We start from the raw sequence: 14,239 nt of genomic DNA on the forward strand, positions 1-14,239 counted from the left end.
AAAAGCTTTGGTGTACACTCGGTACACTTCTCACCTCATAACATCCGATTACTTGTTAATAACTTATAAATACTTGACAGAAAATTATTTATTGTGACATTTGCTAATTCGCCCATCCATCGTTTTTTGACTTTTAATTGTTGGGATTTTTTAATGGTCAATATTTTTTGTGTTGTAAATGTACGTCTTGGTTTTGAAATGTAACTGTACAGTCTCAAGGAAAGAATGTAACAAGTGGGAGTTTTGCATTGTATATAACTGTAATTATTTATGTTCATTCTATCGTTTGTATCATATCAATGCCTTGTACAGTGTTTTTCTTTTTCTTTTTGGTTTTAAAATTATTTTGTATTTTATTTTTATAAACTGGTTATAAATAAAATACTCATTCCGCATGCAGACAGAATCTCGTGGGAGCTTTTCCTTCCTTTGATTTTAATTTATATTTATATATATATATTCTTGAGGCTCCTGGCTGTTGCCATGGCGACCAGGCGGAGGGGGCTGTCACCTTCTTCCGGTTGCACACAGCGGTTTATCATACGTCACCCGCAAAACGCGCCTGCGTGGTCGCTGGCCCCGCCCCCTTCCCCTCAGTTCCGCAGCCGCGCAGCAGAATGGCGACTCTTTTGGAAAGTGTCCTGGCGACGAAAGCGGACATCAACACGGTCACAGCCTGGCTGAGCAACCGGGAGGTGAGTGTGCGGCAGCCCGGGGCCGCACGGGCGACCCTTTGAAAACCCGCGTGACTTTTATACCCCGCGATTTACGTGATGACATCGCTCGCAAGTCGGTGTAAACAAAACTTTTAGCCGCGGGGCTAACGGGCTAACGGGCTAACGCAGCCTGGGTGATGTCAGGGCTCTGTGGACGTGACGCTTCCCCCCCAGTCGGAAAGACGGTTCACCGTCAAGTCAGATCAGATTTAACCATCGGTTCTTACTGGTGTTAGTGTTAATGTTGTTTAAACAGGGATGCGCAGGTTAGCAGAGGTTAGCCAGCACGTTGTTAGCAAGGTTCACTAGCTTGTTTCTGCAGAAATGTCCTGAAGATGTGCAGCTAATCATTTGTTTACCTATTTACTCTCTGTCTCTAATTGATACTGGATCAGTGTAGATCATCTGTGATATTCCATCTATTTACTCTCTGTCTCTAATTGATACTGGATTCATCAGTGTAGATCATCTGTGATACTCCATCTATTTACTCTCTGTCTCTAATTGATACTGGATTCATCAGTGTAGATCATCTGTGATATTCCATCTATTTACTCTCTGTCTCTAATTGATACTGGATTCATCAGTGTAGATCATCTGTGATATTCCATCTATTTACTCTCTGTCTCTAATTGATACTGGATTCATCAGTGTAGATCATCTGTGATACTCCATCTATTTACTCTCTGTCTCTAATTGATACTGGATTCATCAGTGTAGATCATCTGTGATACTCCATCTATTTACTCTCTGTCTCTAATTGATACTGGATTCATCAGTGTAGATCATCTGTGATACTCCATCTATTTACTCTCTGTCTCTAATTGATACTGGATTCATCAGTGTAGATCATCTGTGGTACTCCATCTATTTACTCTCTGTCTCTAATTGATACTGGATCAGTGTAGATCATCTGTGATACTCCATCTATTTACTCTCTGTCTCTAATGGATACTGGATCCATCAGTGTAGATCATCTGTGATATTCCATCTATTTACTCTCTGTCTCTAATTGATACTGGATTCATCAGTGTAGATCATCTGTGGTACTCCATCTATTTACTCTCTGTCTCTAATTGATACTGGATTTACAAGTGTAGATCATCTGTGATATTCCATCTATTTACTCTCTGTCTCTAATTGATACTGGATTTACAAGTGTAGATCATCTGTGATATTCCATCTATTTACTCTCTGTCTCTAATTGATACTGGATTTCTTGAATCATCTGTGATACTCCAGCTCTAAACACATCTCAAAACGTCACAATGTGTCTCTTTCCAACAGGAGAATGACAGGCTGTCGTTCAGTAAAGCCGGGCTGACAGTTCACAAGCAAGAGTTTGTCCCTTTCCTTTTAAACTTCCTGAGAGAGCAGAGCAGCAAAGCACTAACCCACGGCCCCACCACGCCGGCCAAGACCCCCAGGCCTGCTGCACAGACACAAGGCGTCACCGACAGGAGGGGTTGCAGGTCTGCTGATGACGGAGCTGGGTCGCGGAGTGCCAGCCGGGTCCAGCTGTTTTCTCAGGCCTCCACGTCTGTGTCACCGGGGAATGAGTGGGATGCGGCTGCTCAGTCAGAGTCCCACTGTCTTAGCGGGGTCAGCGCCCTCAGCAGCCCCTCCTTTACCCCAACATGGAGCCCTGCCTCCAGGCCCTCTGGCTCCGAGCGCCGGTCCAGCCAGAGGATCAGTCTTGGGGACTACATGGTTTCCCCTCCGGACCAACACCACAGCCCAAACCTGCAAACGCAGAAAGGCCGCAGGAAGAGTGGTGCTGGCATGGCCGGACAAGGAAGACAGGGAGGAGGACGCGGAGGACATCACAGCGATGAGAATGGACGGTGGGACAGTGGGGGGAAGCGGTCAGGTCGAGGAGGAGGAGGAGGAGGAGGAGGAGGGTACAGTAGGTCAAATGAGCAGGTCTCACCTCCGTCTGTGGGGCAGCTCAACTTAAACAACTTGGAGGATTTCCCTCCTGTTGGGTCGTCACCGGTTTCACCAGCGTGAGTCCACAACTCTCAGTTCAACTAAAATAACACTGACGCCACCTTATTATTTATTTTCAGCTTTGTCTAACCAGTTGCATTCCTCCTCAGGGCATCCAAACCATCAAGGAGAATAAACCCAACCCCAGTCAGTGCAGAGCGGCCACTCTCCAAACCAAAGACCTGTTTCACCTCCACACCATTCAGGAAGCCTACTTCTCCCCCGCCAGGGATGGAAGCACTTCAGGGGCTGATGACAGTGGGCAGCCCGCTGAGCCTGCAGGAAGAGAGGGAGCTTCTGAAGAAGGAGAAGTATGTGTACTTCTCCTTTTTCACTAGTGTGACATTGTATTGCAATGTCACACTTGTTGACCTTTCACTTTTGAAGAAGGGTGGCACAAATATTTGTTTATACTTCTGACCATTTCTAAAAGCCTTGTACCGGTCTCCATTACACATGTGGTAGTGCTTTGCTCTACAGGGAGTTACAAAAATTTTAAGGTATATTCTGTTTACTCATTATTCTACATATATTGTCCGATAGAAATTTTGGTCTGCAGCATCACTTTTCTGTTTTTAACGATGAGGACTTTGTTGTTTTTTAGGTCAAAGCGAGCGCAGCAGGTCGTTTCTCCTTTGCCCTCGTCTCTGGACCCTTGCACCCCGACCAAGGCAGGGTTTAGGATCGGATCTAAAGTTACACCTGACCAGCAGACGTCTAGTCCTGAACCATCCAAAGTCACCTTCTCCTCGGAGCTGGATCTCTTGGCAGAGCTGTATTGTACCTGCATTTCTGGTAAATGGCCACAAGGTGTCATAACTGTGCTAATTTAAAGTAAATGGGGGGAAAAAATAAATAAATAATGTTAAAATATAATGTTATATAAATAATTCCCAACACAATCATTTTAAGTGATTTTAAATCTAGTAAATATCTGTTAAGTCTCCAAAAACGAGGATAAGTGATGTGTTTGTGTCGTCATGTCTTACAGAAAACCTCGTGCCAAACATCTTCCTGGAGCTTTTCTTTGTGATGCAGTTGTTGACGTCTCGGTCGCCTCACTCTCCCAAAAGGGATGAACAGGAAAGCTTGTTTGCTGTAAATTCAGGTGCACAATTAGCTTTGAATTTCACCTGAATCATATTGTGGATTCTCAACTTCTGTTTACTTTGAAATTGAGCCACGTTTTTCATGTTTTCAGATGTTCTGGAGAGATGTTACCTACGACGAGTACACAACTGTGTGTATTTCGCAGTAAAGGTTCTGGAGAAGCAGTTTCAGTGAGTTTGATTCTTGTTTTCTTTTCCTTTAAGAGACACTGCTCCTCCAGTTGATCTCCGAGTTTATTCATAAGCTTCTCCTTTTGTCATGCGTAAGGTTGGTGGCTCATTTGGACAAGTGTACGCTGCGTCTGCTGGCAGAGAACGAGAGGATGGCGTCTTTCTCTCCAGATCTCAGGGACCGTCTCGCTCAAGCCCAGGACAGAAGCACAGCCAAGGTAACGTACTTGTATTTTATTGTGCAAGTTTAAGTGTTTTATTTCCTACAGTGTGATGAACCCCATGACGTTTGTTTTGTATTGAATACCTACAGTTGGCTTATGTTATTAGAATATGTTCATAATCTGTCTCTAAATATTTTAGACAACTTAATAGAACAGTCCTGTTCTATTTGTTGGGTTTAAATATGTTTTTTGTATTTGTCCTCTTCTCTTCCAGCTCTCTCCCTCAGTTTCTACTTTCATCCACTCAGTCCCGTTCCGTCCTGCCACAGACAACAGGTCCAACTTCGGAAGTGACAAGGCCTTCCACACTTTTAAAAAACAGAGGTATATAGCTGAGTCAAGTTTGAGCATTTAAAGTAACTGCTGTTTCTGGATTTGACTTCATCAGTTTGCACATTTGTATTTTATATTTTTGCCCATTTCTCAGAGATATTTTTTATGAAATCCTGCGAGAATGGGAGGATTTTCACACGGAACCAGGATGGAACTTTGCTTCTTCTTTAGGAAACAGAATACGGCAAGTCCAATGATTTATTCTGTAATTTAAAAATCTAAAAATAGAAGCAATGTAATACATGTATCTGTTCTACATTTGCGCCTTTGTTTCATTCTTTTGTCTTCTTTTTTTTTTTTTAGAGGAATGATGAATCAATTGACCGCTGCTGGAAACCATTCTCATTTTGCGCGTCTGTTCCTGAAGCAGCTCGTTCAGGTAGACTGTTGCACCTCATCTACATTTACATAATAAATCTTAACTTTTTAAAATAATCTCAAATGTCTAAAATGATAACATACACCCTGATGAAAAATAATACATAGTAAGAAAAATAAACACCCCAGCAGTTTTCTTCCCTGTCTTCTCCCCAACACACTTTACTATATAAATAAAATCTTTTTTTTGCAGATGTGTAAAGGCCCCCGTGTGAACAGCTCTCCCGGAGACGCCCCTGACAACGACCTGCTAGGCATGCTGGGAGCTGACGGCTTGGGGCGTCTGAAGCGTCTTGAAGAGCGTCTCATTCAGCCTCACGGAGTCGTTGGTCCTTGTCCTCCTCCATCCTTCCCCGGCCACCAGGAGTTCTTCAGTGACTTTCTCCAGGCAGCGAGCTGGTGAGACGATACGTCCAAGCAAATATCATGTTGCTGAGCTGTACCAGTAGAATGTTAAATTGACACAGGACAGACTTTTCTTTTTTGATTCACTTAACACATTTTCCTCGACTTTTCTCTATGTGAGCTCACTTGTCTTCCTTGTTGTGTACCAGCTGCCAGCTGAACCAGCACCTGCAGGACAGCCTGTGTCAGCAGCTCCTCCAGCTTGACGAGGTGTCCATCCTGAGCCCCCCTGCTCCCACTGCAGAGGGAGAGGAGGAGGGGGATGGAGACATGGAACAGCAGGTGAACTTTCAGAGTCAGACAAACAAACATTATTGAAGCCAGCAGCCTGTTGTGTTTTTTTACATTTTAGTTATTTTATTGCAGCTTGTATAGTATGTTAAAATTAAAAACATGCCAGATTTCAGAAAGACTACTCTGTCATATGTGCTGTTAACTATTACTTAAATCTTTTCCTTCTCCCCCATCAGGACGAGAAGCAGCGTTTCACCTCCGTGCTCCTCCTCGCTCGCCTCCTGGCTAAGTTTCTAGGATTCATTTCTTTCCTTTCTTACCAAACGTCTGAGAGACCATCAAGAGAGATTCAAGAGACTGCGATAGCGCTGCGCAGCAAGGTGAGGAAAGAAAATCAAGAATGTTTATAAATTAATGAAGTAATTCACTTAGACCCCTTTCAAATGGAGCAGGTAAAATCGAATATCTCATGAATGTTCCTCTCTTCAGTGGAGACCTGTCACATTTTCTGCTCTGCAGTTTAAATGAACTCTCTCTTGGTCCTTCAGAGCGTTCCAGTGCTGGATGTGTGTGCTGTGCTGAGTAACAGTGTGAAAAGGGGGCGAACCATCCTGACTGTCCCCTGGCTCGTGGAGTTCCTCTCCATGTTGGACTCTACCGGGCCCCTGCTGCTCTGCTACAGGACAGCATTAGGAACGCTGCTTCTCCTGTACAGGTCTGTCTTCTGTTAATAATAATAATTCATGTCTTCAACATCTTAAAAGTGTTAAACTGCAAAAAAATGACATAACATCACAGCTATTTTCACATGTATAATTAACATTTAAGGAAACAAGTACTTAAGTTTTTCAGGCTAGGATATAATTTCTAAAACTTAAGTACAACTAAAATCCAAAATAGTCTTTTTAATTATATATTTTTTGTGCATATACTTTTTTAAATATTGTTTGTTTATTTACCCAGTTATTGCACAAATAGAGTCGTGCACTGGAACATCTGCTATTAATATCTCAGATGTATTATTTTGTAGAAACTTCTAAATGAATAGAACTCATGAACAGAACTTTAAACAAACAGAGGAAGAACTAGAATGGCACTCAGCAGAGCACTTACTGCCTCCAAGGCCCAACAAATTCTCCAAGGCCCCTTAAATTCAATGAAACTGCACCAACAGTCAAACAAATGCTGATGAAAACATATAAAATCTCTTTCTTCCATATTGTTTTTGTGGATGTTTGACCGCTCGTTGTCCTTCTTAGAAAGTTTGGTTTGATCTGACTTTTCTGTGCTTGTAGGAGAATGTTGCTGAAAGGATGTGGAGAAATGTGTTACCTGAACAAACTGCTCATGCTGTCTGTGTTAGGATGGCTCTTCCAGGTGAGACACGCGTTTGTTTGCTTTTGTAAAGAATAACATAAAATGAATAGTAGAATACAGTTTAAAACATACAGAGCTCATTTTTGCCTATAATATGACTGTAACTTTCTTTTACACAACAGTTACATGTGATTGAACTTGTTGTGTTTCCCTCGTGTAGATTCCTGTGATCCCTGAGGACATCTTCTTCACCAGTGAGTTCACTGAGGTCGCTAAGCTGGAGGACGGCAACACAAGCAGCACAGCACTTGTAAGTAAAACATTCATTCTAGTAGGTTTTTCTGCATAAAACACCCACTGCTTGTTTTCATTTATACTGAGGGCTTTCTTGTTATTTTCAGGACTGTATCCCCCTGGTGGATCAGCAGCTTCTCTATACATGTTGTCCGTTTCTTGGTGAGTGGAAATTTGTTGACCTTATGTATTGTGTTGAGGACTATGGGCACATTTTTTAAGTGTGTATTTGCAGCAGTGCTGTGTTCTCTGTAGAAGAGGTAAATGCTGTTAATCAGGAGCCAGAGGTTTTATGTTACCTGCCTTGTTTTATCGGTTCAGGTGAGTTTCGTAAGCTCCTCGCAGCCTTCGTGTCTGGGAGCACGTCCAAAAGCGGAGGAATTATCCGCAAGATCACTCCCACGTCGGCTGAGCTCAGGGATATGCCCGCTGCCAACAGGTCCCATCAGAAACTACACGTGAGTAAACGAGGGAAGCTGTCAGGAGAAATTCCATACGGCATCAAAAAACTAAAATAAATATATACTATAAACCAACCGTTTAAATGTGACAGGTGGACCTGGAACAAGCCTTCTTTCACAACCAGCCCCCGTCGCTGCGTCGCACCGTGGAGTTCGTGGCCGAGAGGATCGGATCCAACGGCGTCAAGCACATGAAGTGAGTATCACAGAGCTTCACTGTGCATGCTGTGAGCAGATCTAGAGATTTCCAAGCCATGAGTTTCTAAATCATCTGTATCGTTCACACTGTTTATATTCTACTTTGAGGAGCTTTCCACCAAATTACTTTTTAGAATTGAAAAGGACTTTCAGAGCTTCAGGTAATCTGTCTGCAAACTTGGTTGGTTGCCTACCTAAGAAGGTAGTCACTGGTCAACAGCATAGATTTACCAGCACTTAGGTGGTGGATGATGGGAATTTACCACCCTGTGCAGATGTAGAAACTCTTATTTTCTGCATGGCATCTGAGTTCTGTTAGATTTCTTTTTTTTTTTTTTTTTTAATCTATGTGTTTGTGTGTTGACATATATTTGTGGGTTTTTTCTGCAGAGCTACGTTGGTGAATGAGTTGGTGGAGAGAGGAGAGAAGATGCTGAGAGATGGACTGGAGATGCCCAACTCACATCCGTCAAAACTGAATGAATCCATCTGCGCTCAGCTGTGTGTTGCAGGATTGGAGGCCCTGCCGAGAGCCACGAGGTACAACAGCCTCTTCTGCAAGCAGCAAGCAAAACTGTCTTCTTGTCAAGTCCATAGATTTATGGCCCTCACATTTGATAGTCGGAGAAAGGATTGCTTATTTGGGAGTATTTCACTTCTGTGGGGTAATCCTATCTTTATGGTAATCTCTGTCTGCTGTGATTTGCAGGTTTTGTTGTGAGAAGAGTCCTGAAGCCATAAGAATTCTGCTGCCGGATGAGACCTCTCCTGCTGTAAGTCCCGTAGAGAATTACCATGTAAAACGGATGATGTGATGTTATTAAAAAAAAAACTTTCTCAAAGCCTCTGAGACTTCGACACGGTCTTTAACAAATTCATAAACAGTCTCTAAATGCAGATTAGATGTTTATAACACGGTCAAAACTTGTGACTATCTCTCTGCAGGTCCTGACCACATCGGAGAACATCACCAAACGTCTTGCAACAGAAAAGGCCTGCAGCTGGCTCTCTGCTAACATCACAGGTAGCGGGTTCCAGCACCATGCTTGTGTTTTTACATGTTTGTACTCTGTGTTTAACGCATGTGACGTACACTGAATGCAATTCCAGCTATTTTCCAGTAGAAGCTTCTACTTCATTCCTTTAAGAAAATAAAAGTTACTCGATATTTGCATATTGTACATGTTGATTTCAAATGTGTAACTTATAATTTGAACACAGACATGCTGTAATCATCAGTGTGATGAAGCATGTATGTGAAACAACTCGAGAGTCTTTTTCTCTTGATACTGAAACCTCAACTCAGGATATATCCAAGTAGAAATCTGAAACTAGTGCTCTTTCTTTCTCTGAATATGTATCTGACATATTTTTATCTAAGACAACCTGAGGCCTGGGATTACTGTGGCTAATGGGTTCTCCTTGGCCCAGACGCCATCCTGTCACCAGGTTTCAATCAAATTGATTCTGTAGTTTTTGCGTAATTCCTCTGACAGACAAACGATAATAATAACATAACCTCCTTGGAAAAGGTAAATTGTGTTTACAGGCCTACTTAATGAAAATTCAAAAACACTGCTATGATCCTCTATAGAACTGAGATTTGGACACACTGCCCACGTTACGTGTGAGTGTTGATCGCAGAACATCTTGGTCTTCGTTCCTTTGTCCTCGCTGCTGCTGTGGCGTGTCATCTAGAGTTTCGTCGCCTCGCCTATTTGTCACATGTGATACGTGCGGCCACCTGTAGATGGTTATTTTGGTCTCATACCAGCAGGATTACACAAAACTGACACCTTTCACTGCAGTTTCATAAGATGGAGCTGACGCCAGTGTGTCTGCTGCTGAGCCGATGGTGTGGACACGCTTGTGTATAAGCCGCAACAGTTCAGCGGGGTAGACACCATGAATACCTAATGCAGAGATTGTGCCTCGAGTGTTAAAACTCTCAGTCCTGCTCGGATCTTGTTACAGAACATTTAAACTGTAGAAGATCAAATGAAGAACCCAGTGAAGGGCAGTGGTTAAAGGTTCCCTGAGGACATCACATCTAAAATTTCCTTTCTGTTTTCCCACCCTCAGCGCTCATAAGGCGAGAGTGGAAGAGCAGATATGATCGTGTGATGAAGGCTCTGGGCAGCCCGGCGGCTCCAGACTCGGGGGACGTTGAGCGGGCCGTGGTGGAGTTGGTCGCCCAGGAGCAGTCAACAACTCCCAAGAGAAAACAAGGAAGTGAGCGAGTAATCTCCTGCCCACCGCAATGCACCCACAGTGCTTCGCTGCCTTCGGACATCCTCATTGAGATGAAGGTTTGTTCCGAGAACACGATGCAGTATTTCACCACTTACCTTATTTGGTCATATTTGTCTGGATTTCTATGCTCATGTCTTTTTTCTTTTTTTTAATGCAGGAGTTGTTGAGCATCGCTGTCGGCCCCAGGACTGATGGGGAGCTGCCCACAGACTCTCAGCTGAAAACACTGCTGCACAGAGTGGGGGACGCTCTGGCCTGCAGAAAGGTACAGGAGGCAACACAAGTGATAGACCTGTACTGGGTTTACTGAATTCTGGTCAGCACTGGTCACACTCTTCTTATCTCCTCACTTAGTTTTCAACTGTGATGTCAGAGCTGATGCTTCTGAACACTACTGTCCTGCTGGCCTGCAAACTGGGTAAGAGGCCATGACAACAATCTCTTTATGACATGTTAAAATGTAAACTGATACCTGTTTGTTGAGTAAATTACCCCGTGCTGCTGAAATGGAAGCAACGTAAGGGAACTTTCACAACTACCGCATTTGGTCCCCGACCCTCAGACTTTCAGATTGGTTCACAGCAAAGGATTTCAGACCATTTGCAGGAAGTTGAGACAACATTTAACAAAAGAAGAAGTAAAAGAAGTGCAAGCGGCGCACGGGATTGCTTGTAGTCTTCACCTTCGATGATATATTTAAAGGACAAGGACGTTCATTTTGCTGGAAGTAACAGCATAATGATATTAAAGTGGCAATAAATTTAAACCAAATGAAGTGGTTCATTCATTTACTCAATTCAAATACTTCTGCTTTCGTCTATGCACTTCATTCAAATGAATACAATGGTCAAATTGGTCAAATTTGCCCCTAAATTACATTGTAAAACCAAAACTAACTAAATGAACCTTGACATGAACCTTGATTAGGGACCCCGGTGTGAAAACGCGTAGCTACATCCAGACCTGAGTTTGTGTTGTGTGTCCCCCGCTCAGTGTCTGCAGAGCTGCCGGTGCTGCCTGCGCCTGTGTCTGTGTGCAGCGGAGGGGGTGAAGTTACTGCGGCTCCCGGTGCAGGTTCAGAGCCTCCTGTCAGATCGCTACTGGAGCAACTCGCTGAGCTGTGGGAGAGAGACTGCTGCTCCTCCGCCCCGCTCCACCTGCTCTTCAGCCCACTCACCGTCTCTGCTGTGCTGAAAGCCAACGACACGGAGGTACATCCTTTACCTCTCTACCGACATACTGTATGTGCTTCTTGATTTAGTTTTCCTCCTGTATATTTTTGTATGATTTCTTTTTTCGGTCAATAACCAGATAACTTTTGGCTCATTGGATTTCCCTTTAGATCTGTAGTTTCTTTCCTTGTGTCGATAGTTTACACTGTGTCTGAGAGGAATGTTGAATTTATTCATTTCTCTGAGATCTTTAACATGTTATAATGCATTTCTCTGTGTCTTTAGTGGAACAACTACCTGTTCCTGGTCAGAAAGCTGGTCGACCGAGGGATTCTGAGTGAGGAGGAGGTCATATCTTATTGGAGGAAGCTAACAAACCTGGCCCTGCCGGCGGTGAGCGCTCTCTGCTTCTATTATCATACATTCCAATGGAACTATTACTTCCACTGGTGATTTGACCTCTTTGACTCCTTCCCCGCTTTTTTCTGCTCACTTTGTTCTCTCATTTCGGTCTCATTTCAGGAGCTGATAGAGAAATTTCAGCTGCAGTCTCAGAGAATTAAACTCTCCCCGCCTCTGGCTGAGTTACCGAGTCACATGGACATGCTGCAGGTCTCGCCTCAGACGGTAGAGGGCGCTACGTGACAATGATAACCCCAGCACATGTCCCATGACATCTTCTGTGTGATCACCACAGTGTTTTAAGTCACATCTGTCAGCGTGGTGTTCAAGGGGAAGAGACACTTCTGGGTGAATTCAATGGCCGTTGACCACTTTTCCAGTTGACCATCAAAGCTGCGGCTCCGTCAGCCCCTGCACAGCGAACTTCAGACTTTTGTTCTTCTCCTTCTTGTGAAGTGTCGGCAGCCTTTCATGAATCCCTCTGCTCTTTTGCTAAGGTGCTGGCGAGAACCAGAAAGCCCTGCCAGTCAGTTGTAGTAGCGAGGGACCTCAACAGCTCTTACCTTAGATCTTAGAACCTTCCTGCAAGCAAACCTGTATACGATGTTGTGTCTGAGGGGAAATACTAGGAGATCAAGCCTTTCAAACAGTTGAGAGCCGACTGTCGAGTAGCCGAGCGTTAGCGGAGACAGGAGAAGGGAGACAGAGACGGGTATTTGGGAGTTTTTTGCAGCCGAGAATGTAAACCGAGCAACTTTGTTTCTGTGCATTTCTCGTGTTGACACCCAAGTTTCTAGCAAAGATTCCAGAGCCATTGCATCAGACAGTTTCTAAAAATGGACTGAAGATGAATTTATTCCTTATTTTAGACCAAACAGAGACAATAAACGTCTTAATTTTTAGTGTAGCACTTTCACAAACTGCCTTTGACCGTCACTACTCGTGAATTGCATGTTTCTCTTATGAATGCGAGACTGCATTTGTGATCGTTTTTGTTCATGTTACATGAGCGCCATGTTTTCTGCTGCTTTTAAAATACAGTATTTTTTATGTTGCCACAAAGTTTAACATGTAATAATAAAGATGTATTCTGGTTTAAGTGTGTCGTCATAAGTTGTCCTCTCTTACTAAACTTGAAGCAACAATCAAAAACACTTGATAACAAATAAATGAATCATTAATTATACAAGGAACATAGGTATTGTCTGTGAAATGTATTTAAAGGATCAGAAGTAAATGTACTAGGTTCCTGTGACTGATGTTATTAATTAAAGCAACATTTTAGAGTTCAAGCTTTTTGAAAAGATTTAGAAAGATAAATTGTGGAGTGAAAAATTCTTGAGTAATTGTACGTCTTAGTTACTTTCTAAAACTGGTTGTTAGTCTTGTTAAAACTGATTTTATAGTTTTATAATAGATAGAATAAAAATACAAAACTGTTGGGAAATAAGGTACAATAAAGCCTTAAATCTTTTTATCTTGCGATGTCTAAATCTTTTATTCTTATTCTCAAATGTTTGACTTGACTGGGATAAAGCCATAATTCACTCAATTTCAAAATTGCACCTCATAAGTTTTAACTAATAAATAAAAAACTTATTTTTAATTAGCTAAGACTAGTTCAGTCTTTTTTGTCATCATTTGACACAAGTTTAAATTTTGGCTATTTGTCTTATAATTTTAACTTAAGAAATCAAGACTCTTGGGCTTTTTATCTCTAAATGTGATTCAGTTAATCTGTAATTTGTGTAAATCAAAGATTTGACTTGAGTGATTGAAAAGATGATTAAAAAGTTAACATTTGATCATTTTGACTTAGGCAACTAACAATTTACTAACTAACACATTTTCTTTTAAATTTTTTTTAATAATTCTGACTTTTTATCATTAAATTTTGACCCATCATGAAGATTTTTGTCTTGATTTGTTCCTTTATTAGTTTATTCTTACTTTATAGTTTTGTCCCATGAATCTGATTATTACAAGTCAGCAGAATAAAGCACAGTCACCTGACATTAGGAGGATTTAAATAATAACAGACATGCAAAGAAAAGATTTGAATGTGTTTGGAGGAGGAGTAAGAGGAGGAGTGAGAGGAGGAGTAAGCAGACTAAGAAGAAGAGGAAGAAGAGGAAGAAGAGGAAGAGGAGGAGGAAGAAGAAGAGTAAGAAGAGGAGCAGTAAGAGGAGTGAGAAGAGGAGTGAGAGGAGGAGGAGTAAGAAGAGGAGTAAGAGGAGTAAGAAGAGGAGGAGTGAGAAGAGGAGTAAGAAGAGGAGGAGTAAGAAAAGGAGTAAGAGGCGTGAGAGGAGGAAGAGTAAGAAGAGGAGTAAGAGGAGGAGTAAGAGGAGTAAGAAGAGGAGTAAGAAGAGGGTAAGAAGAGGAGTAAGAAGAGGAAGAGTAAGAAGAGGAGTAAGAGGAGGAATAAGAGGAGTAAGAAGAGGAGTAAGAAGAGGAGTGAGTGGAGGAGGAGTAAGAAGAGGAAGAGTAAGAAGAGGAGTCATAGGAGTAAGAGGAGGAGGAGTGAGAAGAGGAGTCATAGGAGTAAGAGGAGGAGGAGTGAGAAGAGGAGTAAGAAGATAAAGA

General features: G+C 42.5%; 1 protein-coding gene across 3 annotated transcripts; it reads left to right on the plus strand.

The window, feature by feature from the left end:
- Nucleotides 1-563: 563 nt before the first annotated feature.
- On the plus strand, nucleotides 564-12,755 carry cdan1 (codanin 1). 3 transcript variants are annotated; one of them, XM_034576493.1, is made up of 28 exons: nucleotides 564-695; nucleotides 2,004-2,722; nucleotides 2,816-3,016; nucleotides 3,310-3,500; nucleotides 3,697-3,813; nucleotides 3,907-3,985; nucleotides 4,083-4,203; nucleotides 4,424-4,533; nucleotides 4,637-4,726; nucleotides 4,846-4,921; nucleotides 5,114-5,319; nucleotides 5,475-5,607; nucleotides 5,796-5,939; nucleotides 6,108-6,274; nucleotides 6,855-6,936; nucleotides 7,097-7,186; nucleotides 7,278-7,332; nucleotides 7,492-7,628; nucleotides 7,724-7,827; nucleotides 8,220-8,369; nucleotides 8,539-8,602; nucleotides 8,775-8,853; nucleotides 9,912-10,138; nucleotides 10,240-10,347; nucleotides 10,437-10,500; nucleotides 11,076-11,323; nucleotides 11,540-11,647; nucleotides 11,777-12,755. In XM_034576493.1, the coding sequence occupies exons 1-28, from the start codon at nucleotides 618-620 to the stop codon at nucleotides 11,897-11,899; spliced, it is 4,071 nt and encodes a 1,356-aa protein (XP_034432384.1). In that variant the 5' UTR covers nucleotides 564-617; the 3' UTR covers nucleotides 11,900-12,755. The 3 variants fall into 3 exon arrangements, with proteins under 3 accessions (XP_034432384.1, XP_034432386.1, XP_034432385.1); XM_034576495.1 differs by having other exon boundaries at nucleotides 11,076-11,293; XM_034576494.1 differs by having other exon boundaries at nucleotides 568-691; nucleotides 2,000-2,722.
- Nucleotides 12,756-14,239: the final 1,484 nt, after the last annotated feature.

The sequence above is a fragment of the Hippoglossus hippoglossus genome, chromosome 22, assembly GCF_009819705.1.
Source record: "Hippoglossus hippoglossus isolate fHipHip1 chromosome 22, fHipHip1.pri, whole genome shotgun sequence".
Classification (NCBI taxonomy): Eukaryota; Metazoa; Chordata; class Actinopteri; order Pleuronectiformes; family Pleuronectidae; genus Hippoglossus; species Hippoglossus hippoglossus.